The 17,398-nt window shown below is 49.1% G+C and overlaps 1 protein-coding gene and 1 long non-coding RNA gene across 5 annotated transcripts; one reads left to right on the top strand and one right to left on the bottom strand.

The window, feature by feature from the left end:
* The first annotated feature begins 444 nt into the window (after positions 1 to 444).
* On the top strand, positions 445 to 6,087 carry LINGO4 (leucine rich repeat and Ig domain containing 4). 4 transcript variants are annotated; one of them, XM_053591557.1, is made up of 3 exons: positions 726 to 842; positions 1,208 to 1,386; positions 3,494 to 6,085. In XM_053591557.1, the coding sequence occupies exon 3, from the start codon at positions 3,580 to 3,582 to the stop codon at positions 5,359 to 5,361; it is 1,782 nt and encodes a 593-aa protein (XP_053447532.1). In that variant the 5' UTR covers positions 726 to 842; positions 1,208 to 1,386; positions 3,494 to 3,579; the 3' UTR covers positions 5,362 to 6,085. The 4 variants fall into 4 exon arrangements, with proteins under 4 accessions (XP_053447529.1, XP_053447528.1, XP_053447531.1 ...); XM_053591554.1 differs by lacking the exon at positions 1,208 to 1,386 and having other exon boundaries at positions 445 to 842; positions 3,567 to 6,087; XM_053591553.1 differs by lacking the exon at positions 1,208 to 1,386 and having other exon boundaries at positions 445 to 842; positions 3,498 to 6,086.
* A 2,135-nt stretch (positions 6,088 to 8,222) lies between these two features.
* LOC128586050 (uncharacterized) lies at positions 8,223 to 17,255 on the bottom strand. The gene is made up of 3 exons (XR_008380171.1): positions 16,723 to 17,255; positions 12,373 to 12,441; positions 8,223 to 8,514 (listed from the first exon to the last, which is right to left on the bottom strand). It is a non-coding gene; the product is annotated as an uncharacterized LOC128586050 (long non-coding RNA).
* Positions 17,256 to 17,398: the final 143 nt, after the last annotated feature.

The raw sequence follows: 17,398 nt of genomic DNA, 5'->3' as shown, positions 1-17,398 counted from the left end.
CATGACACAGTTTCTATCCCACACTGGTCTCTCCCAGGGATGAGCTTCTCCAGTAAGGTTTGTGAACAGATCCTCAGGAACCCCCACGGAAGGAGAGCCAAACTCTGTTCCCAACGGGGCATTATGTGCTGAGAACGTTCCTATGAATGATGCCCACAGGAGGTGTTTAGATTTAGAGGCTGCACAGAATTGCCCTGCATCTGGAAGCCCTCAAAGACAATCCCCTGGAAGGTGGCTCGCCCAAGCTCCTGGGGGGGCTGGGGTGCACAGGACATCAGAGAGATCCGTTAGACCCCTCCCTGGCACCAGCGCCCCCTCTGACCTGCTCCCTCACTGACCATCCTGTAGTGGTGCTCGCTGCATCCCTTAGTTGCTTTATTTATTTATTTTGCACCAACAGGGTTGCGGCAGACTCATTCTCATCTGGTTTAAAAAGAGAGAGAGAGAGAAGGAGAAATGCTTTCTGGCGCTTTCCTCTGCCTCAGACTTGGCACCAGCTGCAGCAGCAGCAGTTGCGGGCAGGCAGGCAGCAGGAGGAGGCAGGGAGGCACACCGAGCGGATCCAGGGGCCGGAGGGCCAGCTCAGATGGGACAGGGCCCCCAGCCCCAGACAGATGCAGTGTCAAACTTTATATTTATTTTATTTTTTTTTTAGAGACAGAGTCTCACTTTATTGCCCTCGGTAGAGTGCCGTGGCGTCACACAGCTCACAGCAACCTGCAACTCCTGGGTTCAGGCGATTCTCCTGCCTCAGCCTCCCGAGTAGCTGGGACTACAGGCGCCCGCCACAAGGCCTGGCTATTTTGCAGTGTCAAACTTGATGCCACCCTCCAGCTTCTCTGGTAAGTACCCCTACCCGGTGTCCCAAAGCTGCACCTGCCTTTTCCCATAACATTCTCCAGTGTCCCTACCCAGGCAAGGGGGTTTGTGCCCCATCCCTACTCCCACCAACCATCAATCCACACCCCATAGGACTTTGATGGGAAAACTAAAATGTCCAAGTGCCCCTGAGTGGAAGGACTCTGAGGAGACCTCCCTCCATCCCCCCAGTCCTCCTTCTACCTCTGGGAAGGGTTTTTCCCCACAATCAGTGTGGATGTGCAAGAAATCTCTCCTCTAGGAGTTGCCCCCACCCCCACAGGTCCTACCCCTCAATCAGATATGTTTTAAGTGTCTATGTTCAAATGTGTCTTGGACTGCCACGCAGAGACAGAAACTGAGCTCCTTATCCTGAGGGAATGATGTCCCAGACCCCCCACTGAAGGGGAGAAAGAAGTGACTCCAACAGCTATCTCTTCCTGCAAAGTGGCCAGAAGCCAGCCCTATGGGCATGAGGGTTGGCAAGGGAAGTTCGCTATTATGTCAGACACCTTATAAATAAAAAAGGTTAGCCTCAGAGCCCCCTGACCCAGCAGGCTTTGGGGACCAAGAGGAAACTCACAGGAGCAGGAAGGAAGGAAGCTGGGTTACATGCTCCACTGCACTTGTGCTGAACGCAGAGCAGAAGGGTGAGCAGGAACTGCAGCGGCAGTGATGAAGAGCTAGCTGTCAGGTGGACTTCCCAGAACAGGCACAGGGAGTGACGAGGGCTGGGACACATCCCTGGCTGAAGAACTCTTAGCATGCCATGGAGACCTCTAGGTCAGGAGAAGGGCAAGAGGGGTCTGGCCAGCAGCCTTTGCCCCACATTTTTCTTTCTCGTCCCCAAGCCTCAGACTGGTTTCCTGCATTCCTCTGCTCTACTGGCCTCTTTCTTTCGTTTCCCAACTATGACATCCTCTAAAGTGCCTATAAGAGAGCTGTTGGAATGCTCCTCCTAGATGAGGGTATAGAGTGTGGAAAAGGGAGGAAGAAATAACTGTCTCTTAAAATGCCTCTCCCAAGCTCCAAATGGAAAAAAATAGGGCATATAATAGAAAGCTGAGCCTGCAGGGCTCACAGAGGCTGACTCTGGACCGCCCAAAGCAGACCAGGATTGCACTGCAGTTCAGAAGGAAACCAGGCACACCACCTCCAGGGAGTGTCTGTTGGCTCCTGCTCCAGTCTCCTTAGCCATTCTTTGCCAATTCCAATTACGTCCTCTGTCTTGGGGTCTCTGTTGGCATTAAGCGGGGTAAGTTGAGGGGCTCTCACCACGTAGAGGACCCCTTCTTTTTATCCTGGCAGCTGACTTGCAGCAGTCATCATAGTCTCCATCTTCCTGATACTGCCCAGACCCACTTTCAGAGCCCACTTTCAGTTGACAGGCTGTGTACCCTGTCAAGCCAAGGGCTCCCTTCCTCCCCACCCCACAAGCATCTGCTCAGATGGTCTCTCTCATCACTTATCTATGCCTTTCTAGTTCACAATGTGTCCCTTGAGAATTACCCCGGCAGCTCAGGTCAACGGGGTTGAGAACTCTCCCTCAGATTCACACACTAGACTAGAAACTAAACATTAAGGAGGGATATAGGAGAAGCATGAGACTGAGGACCAAAAAGCAGAACTCAGAACTTGGCCTCCCTGGCTACTGCATACACCCGTCTCATCTGTAGGGGAGCAGTGTTGCCCTTTGAGCACTTACGGGGCATTTCTCAGCTTCCCAGCAGGTGCCCCTGCCTCCTGGGCCATGGCTAATGTGGAGCCTTGCTGTCATCCACACAGGCATTCTGGAGACAGTGGGACTTGTTAGTGCAGGGCTCAGGCCCTGCGCCAGGCTGAAGGAGGGCAGAGAGCGGCAGAGCCGAGGCCAGCAGGCTTCCCGGCTGTGGGTGACTAGTCCAGGTGAAGACCTCCCTCCAATCAGGACAGAGAGCTCTGGACCAAGGAATGTGATCTTCCTGAGCCTTAGGCCCAGCTGTGATACAGAAAATGGGAGGATAAGGGTGGGTAGAGAGGGACTGAGGAGACCCCGAGGAGAGCAGATACCAGGGAAAAGGGTCCTGAGGTATCCTGCATCTCACAGACAGGGAAAAAATCCAATACAAGGAGACTCAGAGTTCCTTCTGGGATGACCTCTTTCCCCAGTCCCTTAAAAACTTTCCCCTCGGGCAGCGCCTGTGGCTCAGTGAGTAGGGCGCCGGCCCCATATGCCAAGGGTGGCGGGTTCAAACCCAGCCCCGGCCAAACTGCAATAAAAAAATAGCTGGGCGTTGTGGTGGGCGCCTGTAGTCCCAGCTGCTCGGGAAGCTGAGGCAAGAGAATTGCGTAGGCCCAAGAGTTAGAGGTTGCTCTGAGCCGTATGACACCACAGCACTCTACCCGAGGGCGGTACAGTCAGACTCTGTCTCTACAAAAAAAAAAAACTTTCCCCTCAGAAATCAGGTGTGACTGGGGTTCCATGAGCTAGTAAGCACTTGACCAGTTAGCCAAGGCTGGGAGGGGGAAGAAAGTAGATTGCCCAAAAAAGAGTCCCCGGAAGCCCCGGGAAGGTGGTGCATCAGAATTTTTCCTGGTTCTGTGTCCTATGTGTGGTAATGCTGAAACAGACCAATGAATTCCTCTCCCCTCTAAGGAAGTCCAGGAAGTCCAGGGTTACTGTCATCTAAAGCACTTTCCAAAAAGGCCCATGTCATCACCTGTTCCAGGACTGAAGGGAGAATGGAGGCACCTACAGCTCTGAAGCAGGCCTGGGTCCAATGGCCTCTCATCCTTTTCCTGCTCCTTCTGCTTGGAGGGAGCAGCGGCAGCTGCCCGGCTGTGTGTGACTGTGCATCCCAGCCCCAGGCAGTGCTCTGTGCCCACAGGCGACTGGAGGCTGTACCTGGGGGACTCCCATTGGACACGGAGCTCCTGGACTTGAGCAGAAACCGCCTGTGGGTCCTTCAGCGGGGGATGCTGTCCCGCCTGGGCCTGCTCCGGGAACTGGACCTCAGCTACAACCAGCTGTCCACCCTGGAGCCTGGGGCCTTCCACGGCCTGCAGCACTTACTCACCCTGAGACTGCAGAGCAATCGGCTCAGAATCTTAGGGCCGGGGGTCTTCTCAGGCCTGTCTGCCCTGACACTGCTGGACCTCCGTCTCAACCAGATTGTCCTCTTCCTCGATGGAGCTTTTAGGGAGCTAGGCAGCCTCCAGCAGCTGGAAGTTGGGGACAACCACCTGGTGTTTGTGGCTCCAGGAGCCTTTGCAGGGCTGGCCAAGCTGAGCGCCTTTACCCTGGAGCGCTGCAACCTCAGCACTGTGCCCGGCCCGGCCCTCACTCACCTCCCGGCCCTAGTGGCCCTTAGGCTGCGAGAACTGGACATCGGGAGGCTGCAGGCTGAAGCACTACGGGGGCTGGGGCAACTGAAGGAGCTGGAGATCCACCACTGGCCAACTCTGGAAGCCCTGGACCCTGGGAGCTTGATCGGGCTCAACCTCAGCAGTCTGGCCATTACCCGCTGCAACTTGAGCTCGGTGCCCTTCCAAGCACTGCACCACCTCAGCTTCCTCAGGGTCCTGGACCTATCTCAGAACCCCATCTCGGCCATTCCAGCCCATAGGCTCAGCCCCCTGGTGCGGCTCCAGGAGCTGCGACTGTCCAGGGCATGCCTCACCTCCATTGCCGCCCACGCCTTCCACGGCCTGACCGCCTTCCACCTCCTAGATGTGGCAGATAATGCCCTTCAGACACTGGAGGAAACAGCTTTCCCTTCTCCAAACAAGCTGGTCACCCTCAGGCTGTCTGGCAACCCTCTAACTTGTGACTGCCGCCTCCTCTGGCTGCTCAGGCTTCGCCACCACTTGGACTTTGGCGCATCCCCCCCAGCCTGTGCGGGCCCCCAGCATGTCCAGGGAAGGCGCCTGAGTGAGTTTTCAGACATCCTCCCTCCAGGACACTTCACTTGCAAACCAGCCCTGGTCCGTAAGTCAGGGCCTCGATGGGTCATTGTGGGGGAAGGGGGGCGTGCAGTTTTCTCTTGCTCTGGAGATGGAGATCCAGCCCCCACTGTCTCATGGATGAGGCCTCAAGGGGCTTGGCTGGGAAGGGCTGGGAGGGTAAGAGTCCTAGAGGATGGAGCACTGGAGATCCGCTCTGTGCAGCTGCGGGACAGAGGGGCCTATGTCTGTGTAGTCAGCAATGTAGCTGGGAATGACTCCCTGAGGACCTGGCTGGAAGTAATCCAAGTTGGACCACCAAATGGCACCCTCTCCAACCTCAACATGACCATGCCAGGGATCCCAGGGCCCTTCTTTCTGGATAACAGAGGCCTGGCCATGGTGCTGGCAGTTGGTTTCCTCCCCTTCCTCACCTCTGTGACTCTCTGCTTTGGCCTGATTGCCCTCTGGAGCAAAAGCAAGGGCCGGGTCAAACATCATGTGACCTTTGACTTTGTGGCACCTCGGCCTTCTGGGGATAAAAGCTCTGGGGGTAATCGGGTCACTGCCAAGCTTTTCTAACCTTTCCTTCCACACTAGTGCCCCAGCCAAGTCAGCTCCAGATAAAAAAGGGGCAAACAGAGACAAGGCTACTTGGACTATAGATCTCCCACACCTCTTGCCTACACAGTGCCAACAACTAGGGATCCCTCGTGCCAGAGAATCTGCCTTCCTCTTCCAGTCTGTTGTCTCTTCTCTGCGGGTCCCAGGGAGCTGCAGATGCAAACCCTCCTTTAGTCTAGCCCTCCTTCACTCCTCCAAATCCTCCCCACCCCAAACACACACACATAGAGCAAGAAACACAACCAAGACTCTAGGCTGCTAATCTAATACTGGGCTTTCCTCACACACACCTCTTTTAATAACCAAAACCAATTGCCAAACACAGTTATGAGATTATTTCAGAGGTAGGGCTGGGAAGTGCCATCTGCCTCTGGGATCTCTGTTCCTCAACCAGGTAGTCTCCCTTTTTTTATTACCCATCCCCAAGTCCCACTTGCCCCTTGCTCAAGGAACTAGAGCCAAGGATTCTCAGGCAACAGCAAAGGTGGAGACAGACCACACACTGGAACTGTGTCTGCATGAGCCTCCATCACCTTCCATTATCTGTCAGACTATTAAACCTGCTACCAGAGGCTACACCAGTAGCAACCAAAACTAAGCTTGATCTCTGGAGTTGTCTTTACGTCAGTCTATTTCCTCCCCTCATTTCTGTTTTTTTCCCCTTTCTGACTGCTCATCCACGTACCACGTATCCCAGGGGCTTGCCCAACACCCAGCCTGGCACACAGGGTAGGGAGGCCTGGCAGTGCTTTGGGGGAATAGCACTCCCAGCCCAGTTTTGTCTCTGTCCTCACCCTTTCACTCTCCATCTCTGAGCTGGAGAAGGAGATATCCTCCACATTCCTAGGGATTCCTGTGCAGAAATACCAACAAAGGACACCCAGCTCTTTCCCTTCTTCCTGTTTCTCCAATGGGATCTCCCTACCATCCCAGTGTCACAGATCCCTAATGCCCTGGAGGAGAGCCAGAAAGAAAATGTTTAGCAAAAGCAAAAAATGCAGTTGTCAAGGGAGAGAGACCCAGGACACAGCAGGGACTAAGCTTGGAGAGACTGGGGAGGAGGGCACTGCAGTGAGAGCTGGAGGGAAGGTGGGAGTAATGCACTGGTTCCTTTCCACCAGCCTCTGTGCTTCTCCTTGCTCTGTGCTTAGTGCAGCCCAGTGGGAAGCTGGCCCTGGATAGACTCACACTTACTGAGACCCCAGATGAGAAGTGAACTGCTGAGTGTGCTTCAAGTAGAGGGCGGAACAGAGCCCAAAAAGTAGAGATGTCAGGAGCTGGAGAGACAGGGCGACAGTCTCAGCATCTTGGAGGAGAGGAGTGACATGGGGAGGAGCAGGAGGTGGAGAGCACCAGGCCGGCCTGGTCTCTCGCCCTTCTCTCCGCAGCAGCGTCCGCCCAGCGTCCTTTGCTTCCCGCAATCTCTGGAGCTCCAACCCATCCCTACACCAAACCCTCCTCGAGAGCTCTCCAGCTGACTCCCGCTGCCATTGCCCTTTGTAAAGAGCCGCAACTCGTTAGAAGATTCCCTGACAGGGCAGCGGAGCCGGGGCCACTTAGGAGGCAAAGTCCGACTTCAGAGCCAGGCCAGCGCCCGCTGTGAACTTGGCAGAGTGAGGCTAGAGAACACGCTCCTGAGAAATTGGTCCCCTCGGGCACCGGCCCAGGATACTGATGGTGGTGGGTTCGAACCTGGCCTCGGCCAAACTGCAACAAAAAAATAGCAGGACGTTATGGCGGGCGCCTGTAGTCCCAGCTACTCGGGAGGCTGAGGCAAGAGAATCGCCTAATTCCTGTGAGCTGTGTGACGCCAAGGCACTCTACTCAGGGGGATAAGTGAGACTCTGTCTCTACAAAAAAAGAAGAAGAAGAAAAAAAAAAAGACCCAGAGGCCTGAGGGTCAATTAAAAAACAAACAAAAAACCAAAACAAAACAAGAAATTGGTACCCTGAGCCGCCAACCTCCCCACCCCCACACACTCACTACGCAATTAGCATCCCAGCCACCTCCCGGGTTATAATGTTCCAGAAGGCTTCCAGGGCACAGCCCTCCCCTCCGCCCCATAATGTCCCGCCACCGGTGCTGGAGAGTCGAGTTCTCCGCAATGCAGGTGCGGGCGGAAGCGGGGAGCTATCCCAAGAAATCTCGGGACACCCCGACACAGTCGGTAACCACGACTGGCTGGCGCTGGGAGATGCTGTTGCCCGGTCTCCTAAGCATCCCTGCTCTACAGAAATAGAATTCAAGTCATACATGTAATTTAAAACTTTCCAGTAGTCACATAAAAAAAAAATCAAAATTAAACAGATACAGTGAATTTATTATATTTTATTTAACTCCACATATCCAAACTATTACTATTTCAATGTTACTAAAATAAAAATCACTAGTGAGACGTTAACATTTTTTTTTCATACTAGGTCTTCAAAGTTCAGTGTATATTTTACATTTATAGCACCTTAATTCAGTCACTAGGGTGGCGCCTGTGGCTCAGTGAGTAGGGCGCTGGTCCCATATACCGAGGGTGGCGGGTTCGAACCTGACCCCGGCCGAACTGCAACCAATGGCAACGGACGCCTGTAGTCCCAGTTACTCGGAGGCTGAGGCAAGAGAATCGCCTAAGCCCAAGAGCTGGAGGTTGCTGTGAGCTGTGACGCCACGGCACTCGACCAAGCCACAAAGTGAGACTTTGTCTCCAAAAAAAAAGAAAGAAAGAAAAAATTCAGTCACTAAATTTTCACTGGAAAATCTATATTTAGAACTCACTGTTGAAAAATATTCACACATCCAAGTTGTTCCAAACATAAAACATTTCCAATAACGAAATCAAGTATTTTAATTTTTCATTGAATTAAAAGTAAGTATCTTTTTCAGGCGGCGCCTGTGGCTCAGTGGGTAGGGCGCCGGACCCATATACCGAGGGTGGCGGGCTCAAACCCAGCCCCGGCCAAACTGCAACAAAAAAATAGCCGGGCGTTGTGGCAGGTGCCTGTGGTCCCAGGTGCTCGGGAGGCTGAGGCAGGAGAATCGCCTGGGCCCTGGAGTTGGAGGTCGCTGTGAGCTGTGTGACGCCATGGCACTCTACCAAGGGCGATAAGGTGAGACTCTGTCTCTACAAAAAAAAAAAAAAATGAACTCTCTGGCAACTAGACCTTACATTAAAGCAGTGGTTCTCAACCTTCCTAATGCCACGGCTCTTTAATACAGTTCCTGTGGATCACAACCCACCGATTGAAAACTGCCACGTTAAAGCCTTTCACCTACTATCTCCTATAGCCCATGCAGAACACCCTTCAGGGAAAGAAAACAGACTCTTCGGAACTGGAGATGAAAATAAAGAAATTGCAATTCAGGCTTGGTGCCTGTGGCTCAAGCGGCTAAGGCACCAGCCACATACACCTGAGCTGGTGGGTTCGAATCCAGCCCGAGCCCACCAAACAACAATGACGGCTGCAACCAAAAAATAGCCAGGCGTTGTGGCGGGTGCCTGTGGTCCCAGCTACTTGGGAGGCAGAGGCAGGAGACTCACTTGAGCCCAGGAGTTGGAGGTTGCGAGCTGTGATACCACAGCACTCTACCCAGGGTGACAGGTTGAGGCTCTGTCTCAAAAAAGAAAAAAGAGAGAGAAAAAAAAAAAAGAAATTGCAATTCAGTTAATCCCAGCACCCCACAATACAATCTTTCAATGAGGCAATAAATCCCAAATGCACAGTGACTTGGAGTTTGGAATCACCTAAAGTTCTTCCTTTTACTCCCCAACTTCTCTACCTAGCCAATTAGAAGTCGATCTTCTTTTTAAAATTTTCCAGGAAAAATTATTCTACCTAGATTTTCACTGCTCTGATTAAGAAATTCTTCCTAAGGCCAGGTGTGATGGCTCATGCCTATAATCCCAGCACTCTGAGAGGCTGAGACAGGATTGCTTGAGCTCAGGAGTTCGAGACCAGCCTCAGCAAGAGAGACTATCTCTACTAAAAATACAAAAATGAGGGTGGTGCCTGTGGTTCAGAGTAGGGTGCTGGCCCTATATACCGAGGGTGGCAGGTTCAAACCTGGCCCTGCCAAACTGCAACAAAAAACCCAGCGTTGTGGTGGGCGCCTGAAGTCCCAGGTACTCGGGAGGCTGAGGCTAGAGAATCGCCTAAGCCCAGGAATTGGAGGTTGCTGTGAGCTGTGACACCACAGCACTCTACCAAGGGCAACAAAGTGAGACTCTGTCTCTAAAAAAAAAAAAAAAATTAAATTAAATTAAAATTAAAAATTAAAATACAAAAAATTAGCCCTGCACTGTGGTAGGAGCCTATAGTCACAGCTACTTGGGAGGATGAGGCAATAGGATCACTTGAGCCCAAGAGGTTGAGGTTGCTGTGAGCTGTGATAGCATAGCACTATACCCAGGGCACAAAGAGTGACACTCTGTCTCAAAAAAAAAAAAAGAATAAATTGTCCCTGTTATTTCATTTGTCCCTGTTATTGCATTTTTAACCCTTCTTTTTGGACTTAACACTTTCACCTGCATTTTCACTGATCTGATTAAGAAATCCTCCTGTTACCTAATTTTTAATGTGTAACTCATCTTTTTGGACTCATATTTCTCCTTTTTTGCACACTCTGAACCTCAATGGGAAGATGATGGGTCCATAAAAAAGTAGGTTTGTGCTTTTTATCACAACACTAGACATTCTTCATTGGACGTAAACTACTCTTTTACTTTTTTATTTTATTTATTTTTGAGACAGAGTTTAGCCTGTTGCTAGGGCTAGAGTACAGTTGTCATCCTAGCTCACTGTATCCTCCAACTCCTGGGCTCAAGTGGTCTCCTGCCTCAGACTCCCAAGTAGGCAGGACTACAGGCATGCAGTACCATGCCTGGCTAATTTTTTTTTTTTTTTTTTTTTTGTAGCCATGAGGTCTCACTATTGCCCAGGCTGAGTTCAAGTGATCCTCCCACCTCAGCATCCCAAAGTGCTAGGATTACAGGCATGAGTCACCACATTCTGCCATCTTTTACCTTTTCTTTGAGACAGAGGCTCAAGCTATTGCCCTGGGTAGAGTGCCACGTCATCATAGCTCACAACAACTCCAATTCTTGTGCTCAAGTGATCCTCTTGCCTCTATTTCTATTTTTCTATTTTTAGTAGAAACGGGGTCTTGCTTTTGCTGAAGTTGATCTCGAACTCGTGAGCTCAAGCAATCCACTCACCTCAGGCTCCTAGAGTGCTAGGATTACAGGCATGAGCCACCGCGCCCAGCCCATCTTTTACCTTTTCAAAAGTAAAAATAGGGCAGCACCTGTGGCTCAGTGAGTGGGGCACAGGCCCCATATACCTACCGAGGGTGGAGGGTTCGAACCTGCCCCGGCCAATTAAAACAACAGTGGCAACTGCAACAAAAATAGCTGGACATTGTGGCAGGCGCCTGTAGTCCCAGCTACTTGGGAGGCTGAGGCAAGAGAATCGCCTAAGCCCAAGAGCTGCAGGTTGCTGTGAGTTGTGATGCCACGGCACTCTACCTAGGGCAACAAAGTGAGACTCTGTCTCTAAAAATAAAAAAATAAATAAAAAGTAAAAATAACTATACCAACAAGGCACTCAAATATCTTGGAATAATATTAACAAGAAATGTGTAAATTCTACACAGTGAAAACTTGAAAATGCAACTGATGGGAATTTTCTATATGAGACATAAAATTCTTTATCATAAATATAATAATCCTCCTTTACATAATCTAAAAATATGTGATTCCAATCAAAATAACATTAGCAGAAGAACAGAAAAATAAATTATGGTATAGTTCCACAATATAATACTACACAGTAATGAGAAGGAATGAAGTTTTTTGTGACATTGAGCGATGTGGCTGAATCTCACAGAAAAAATCTGAAGGAAGCCAGACACAAAACAGTACACACTCTTGATTCTTAATACATATATATATATAAAAACAGGCAAAACTGGTTTATGACAATAGGACTCAGAAACTGGTTATCTTTGAGCAGATTAGTGACAGACAACATAAGGGTGGCTTTTGGGGCACTGGTAATGTTCTGTTTCTTGATCTACTGCTGGTTACAATAATGTATTCCATTTTTTTTTACTTCAAATTAATATGAGGTTACAGACAATTAAGTGACATTGATTGCATTTGTTAGGTAAAGTCTAAGTTCTAGTTGTATCCCTCACCCAGCAAGTCTGCCATATACCTGTGCCTGTTAGTTGAGAGCACACCAATCCCCCTTCCTCCTCCCCATTTATTCCATTTTTAAAAACTAAAAAAAAAAAAAAAAAAAAAACCACTTATTTGTGAATTTTTCTGCATGTATTATAATTTTTTTTTATTGCCCTCGGTAGAGTGCCACGGAGTCACAGCTCACAGCAACCTCCAACTCCTGGGCTCAGGCCCCAGAGTAGCTGGGACTACAGGTGCCCGCCACAATGCCCAGCTATTATTTTGTTGCAGTTTCGCCGTGGCTGGGTTTGAACCCGCCACCCTCCATATAGGGGGCCAGTGCCCTACCCACTGAGACACAGGGTCACCCTATACATTAATTTTTTTAATTGTAGTAAAAAACATTATATACATTAATTTAAAAAATCAATACAGGCTCAGCACCTATAGCTCAAGCGGCTAAGGCGCCAGCCATATACACCAGCCTGGGCCTGCCAAACAACAATGACAACTACAACCAAAAACAGCCGGGCACTGGCAGGTGCCTGGAGTCCCAGCTACTTGGGGAGGCTGAGACAAGAGAATTGCTTAAGCCCAGGACTTGGAGGTTGCTATGAACTGTGATGCCATGGCACTCTACCCAGGGCAACAGCTGGAGACTCTGTCTCACAAAATAAATTAATTAATTAATTAAATAATCAATATAGTACTAGAACATAAATAGATCAATGGAACAAAATGGAAAAAATCTAGAAATAGACCCAAATACATGCGGCAATTTGGGTATTATGCAGCTCACGCCTGTAATCCCACCACTTTGGAAGACTTGAGGCCAGGACTTTAAGACCAGCCCGAGGAAGAGCAGACTCTAAAAAAAAACAGAGAAATTATCAGGGTGTAGTGAAGCACACCAAAAGTCTTAGCTACTCAGAAGGCTGAGGCAGAAGGATCATTTGAGCCCATGAGTTTGAGGTTGCAGTGAGTTCTGATGACACCATTGCACTCTAATCCAGGAGACAGTGAGACCCGGTCTCAAAACAAACAAAAAAAGCTGACTGTCTACCTAAACACCTCTAAAATAAATTCCAGATGAATCAAACACTTATATATACAAAAATACACTACAAAAGTATTAAAAGAAAACAGGAGGCCGGCAGTGGCTCACACCTGTAATCCTAACTCTCTGGGAGGCCAAGGCAGGAAGATCCCCTGAGCTCAGGAGTTTGAGCCAGTCTTGAGCATGAGTGAGACCCATTTCTACTAAAAACAGAAAAATTAGCTGGGCATTGTGGCAGGCATCTGTAGTCCCAGCTACTCAGAAGGCTGAGGCAGGAAGATTGTTGAGTCCAAGAGTTTGAGGTTGCTGTGAGCTAGGCTGATGCCATGGCCCTCTAGCCTGGGCAACAGAGTGAGAATTTATCTAAAAAAAGAAAAAGAAAGAAAAGGGGCGGCGCCTGTGGCTCAGTGAGTAGAGCACCGGCCCCATATACTGAGGGTGGCGGGTTCAAACCCAGCCCCGGCCAAACTGCAAACAAAAAAATAGCCGGGGTGTTATGGCGGGCACCTGTAGTCCCAGCTGCTCGGGAGGCTGAGGCAAAAGACTCACTTAAGCCCAAGAGCTGGAGGTTGCTGGTGAGCCGTGTGACGCCTTGGTACTCTACTGAGGGCAATAAAGTGAGACTCTATCTCTACAAAAAAAAAAAAAAAAAAGAAAGAAAAGAAAAGAAAAGGGGCAGTGCCTGTGGCTCAAAGGGGTAGGGCACCAGTCCCATATGCCAGAGGTGGTGGGTTCAAACCCAGCTCCGACCAAAAACTGCAAATAAATAAAGAAAGAAAAAGAAAAGAAAAAAGAAAAAGAAAGAAAAACACAGGAGTTTTAAAACTAATTTTAAGTAGTGGGAAACTTTTCTAAATATATGGAACCCAAAAATATCAAAGAAAATGCTTATGGATGCAATCACATAAAAACTTAAAAAATATTTGCAAAGAATCACCATAAACAAAGTAAAAAGATACAGAACAAACTGGGAAAAGAGAAACTATTTTTTACCTATGTACAGAGAGCAAAAAAAAAAAAATTTTTTTTTGAGACAGAGTCTCACTTTGTCGCCCTCGGTAGACTGCTATCCCATCACAGTTCACAGCAACCTCAAACTCTTGGACTCAAGCGATTTTCTTGCCTCAGTCTCCCAAGTAGCTAGGACTACAGGTGCCCACCACAATGTCCAGCTATTTTTAGAGATGAGGTCTTGCTCTGGCCCAGGCTGGTCTTAAACTCTGTGAGCTCAGGCAATCTACCCCCCACCTCCCAGAGTGCTGGGATTACAGGTGTGAGCCACCAGGCTAGTCTCATTTCACTCTTATAATCAAATACAGTACTAGATTAAACAAGTGTGTACACTATTTTTTTTTATTTTGATAGATAAAGTTTTTTAAATTCTCTTCCTTCCACAAAGATTTTTCTAATTTTCTCTCTCTTTTTTTTTTTTGGAGACAGGCTAGAGTGCTGTGGTATCAGCCTAGCTCACAGCAACCCCAAATTTCTGGGCTCAAGCAATACTCCTGCCCCAGCCTCCTGAGTAAGTGGGACTACAGGTGCCTGCCATGACTCCTGGTTAATTTTTCTATTTTTAGTAGAGGTGAGGGTTTCCCTTTAGCTCAGGCTGGTCTTGAACTCAAACAATCCTCCTGCCTCAGCCTTCCAGAGTGCTAGAATTACAAGCATGAGCCACCAAGCCCAGCTGATTTTTCTTATTTTCATTCTACCAGCAATCTTTGAAAAGGATTTTTGTAGGTGTAGTATTGCCAAATTGCTTCCCATAGAAGTTTTACCAATTTTCTCTCCCATCAGCAATGTGTGAAAAGTACCTATTTGATAGCACACTTACACCATGTGTCATCAAACTTCTCAATTTTGATAATCTGATAGTGCAAGTAATATGTCATTGCAATTTAGATTTTTCACTTTTTATTATGAGTAAAGTTGAGCATGTTTTAATATGTTTAAGTGGTGATTTTTTTTGTAAATCATTCATATATTTTGTTTGCATGTTTGGGGTTTATTGGTTTTTTTTTTTTTTGAGACAGAGCCTCAAGCCGTTGCCTTGGGTAGAGTGCCGTGGCATCACAGCTCACAGCAACCTCCAATTGCTGGGCTCAAGCGATTCTCCTGCCTCTGCCTCCCAAGTAGCTGAGACAACAGGCACCAACCACAATGACCGGCTATTTTTTGTTTGCAGCCGTCATTGTTGTTTGGCGGGCCACCAGGGCTGGATTCTAACCTGCCAGCTCTGGTGTATGTGGCTGGCACCTTAGCTGCTTGAGCCACAGGTGCAGAGCCAAGGTTTTTTCTTATCAATAATATTTGCTCTTGGCCAGGCATGGTGGCTCACACCTGTAATCCTAGCACTCTAGGAGGCTGAGGCAGGTGGACTGCCTGTGTTCACAGGTAGTAGACAAGCCTTAGCCAGAGCAAGACCTCGTCTCTAAAAATAGCCGGGCATGGGTGGCGCCTGTGGCTCAAGGAGTAGGGTGCCAGTCTCATATGCCGGAGGTGGCAGGTTCAAGCTCAGCCCCGGCCAAAAACCACACACATACACACAAAAAAAATAGCCAGGCATTGTGGTGGGCGCCTCTAGTCCCAGCTATTCGGGAGGCTGAGCCAAGAGAATAGCTTGAGCCCAAGAGTTTGAGGTTGCTGTGAGCTGTGATGTCAAGGCACTCTACCAGGGGCAACAAAGTGAGACTCTCTCTCGCTCAAAAAAAAAAAAAAAAAGAGTGAAATGAAGTATGTCTGCATATCAACATGTTAAAGGACTAGTTAAATACATATATCTTAATATACCACTCAGGCATCGTATGAAGTTATCTCTATGAAGCAGATAGATGTGTGCAACTATGAAAAGATTCCAAGACTACATAAAAGTCAATTTCAAAATAGTATCAACTGGGTGATTATTTACACATATGTTAACTATAGAATATCTTGTGGAGGGCGGCGCCTGTGGCTCAGTCGGTAAGGCGCCGGCCCCATATACAGAGGGTGGCGGGTTCAAACCCAGCCCCGGCCAAACTGCAACCAAAAAATAGCCGGGCGTTGTGGCAGGCGCCTGTAGTCCCAGCTACTCGGGAGGCTGAGGCAAGAGAATCGCTTAAACCCAGGAGTTGGAGGTTGCTGTGAGCTGTGTGAGGCCATGGCACTCTACCGAGGGCGATAAAGTGAAACTCTGTCTCTACAAAAAAAAAAAAAAAAAGAATATCTTGTGGAAAAATTCACATAAAAAAACACTGGTTGCCTTGATGATTTATTTATTTATTTATTTATTTATTTATTTATTTATTTATTTATTTATTTTGAAACAGAGTCTCACTATGTCGCTCTCGGTAGAGTGCTATGCCGTCACAGCTCACAGCAACCTCAAACTCTTGGGCTTAAGCGATTCTCTTGCCTCAGCCTCCCGAGTAGCTGGGATCACAGGCGCCCGCCACAAGACCCAGCTATTTTTTGGTTGCAGTTGTCATTGTTGTTTACCTGGCTCGGGCTGAGCTTGAACCCGCTACCTTCGGTGTATGTGGCTGGCGCCCTACTCCCTGAGCTATGGGCGCCGAGCCTGCCTTGAAGATTATTCGCTTAGTTTCTCTTGAATTTTGTAGTATGCGTATTACTTATTCAAGACATATATATGATTTTTAAATTAATAGAAAACAAAAAACTGAGTTCCGACGGTATCTCCCTAAATGGGCAAAGATGCAATCTTGCGTTCATTCAACAGATGGTTGAGCGCTCATCACGTGCCAGGCAACTGAAGAATGGGGTAGATCTCTCAACAATTAGGAGTGCCACTCCCTTTGCCCCAGGACTAGGCCGAGTGCGGTTGGGGGGGAAGGGGGAAAGAATAGGGCGGACTCGGTAGGGCGTAGGGCGGGGGGTCATGAGGCCCCACCGAGCAGAGGTGGTAGCTGGGCCTTAACCGTTCTTAACGGTCCAAGGAGCAGAACAGCGACTGGAATTCAATTTTCCAAAGCCAACCGCGCCTGCACAGAAACGGCTCCCGGGCTTGAGTCTTCCCGCCCGGGGCCTCCACCTGGTTCCCTGAATCCCCAGGGAAGGGCAGACCCTTGGCTTCCCCACTGCAGGCAGCTCCCTTACCATTGCAGTCGGAACTCAGGTCTCTTCTCCACCTCTCCCACTGCCGTCTCAGTCCACATCATGTTGTCATAACTCAAAACAGGGATAGAAGAGTGGGTCCTCGCCCTTTGTGAGGCAATGTCTTCTCTTGATCTCTCCATCTACAAAGTCTATTTCACGTTTTACAAAAAAAAAAGTTTTCCAGGGCAGCGCCTGTGGCTCAAAGGGGTAGGGCACCGGCCTTATATGCTGGAGGTGGCGGGTTCAAACCCAGCCCCGGCCAAAAACTGCAAAAAAAAAAAAGTTTTCCAGGTTTCCTGAGCGGGTCACCAAACATGGGACCGATCGATGCAAAAGATCGCAACAGAAACAGTGATGGAGCATTGCCCACTATGAAACTGCTTTCCTGGTGACAGCAACGTGCGAACTATGACACCCATCAGCTATTCAACCCCCTCACACCTCGGTCCCCGCCTCGAGAGCACCAATTTTCCCCCAAAGCTTAAGAGATGGAAGCCTCAGGGTAATTGGCCTGAGGGTGATCTGGAAGGGCTCCGTAAGGTTCTAACTGGCTGTTTAATTCTCCTCAGACATGATCTCAATTAGCAACACCTGCTCTTCCTGGTTCTGATTGGCTGACAGGCTGAGCCGGCCTCTGGTCCCATCCGGGTAATTGGGCATGAGCGAGCTGCCACTG

The sequence above is a fragment of the Nycticebus coucang genome, chromosome 5 (assembly GCF_027406575.1).
Source record: "Nycticebus coucang isolate mNycCou1 chromosome 5, mNycCou1.pri, whole genome shotgun sequence".
Lineage (NCBI taxonomy): Eukaryota > Metazoa > Chordata > Mammalia > Primates > Lorisidae > Nycticebus > Nycticebus coucang.
The sequence above is the reverse complement of the archived record's forward strand: the minus strand, read 5'-3'. Positions and strand labels throughout refer to the sequence as shown.

Coding starts and splice junctions, on each gene's coding strand:
- LINGO4 (XM_053591553.1), top strand. CDS start 457: ATGCTTTCTGGCGCTTTCCTCTGCCTCAGACTTGGCACCAGCTGCAGC. Junction 843..3,497: donor GCCACCCTCCAGCTTCTCTG/GTAAGTACCCCT, acceptor CCTCTAAGGAAG/TCCAGGAAGTCCAGGGTTAC.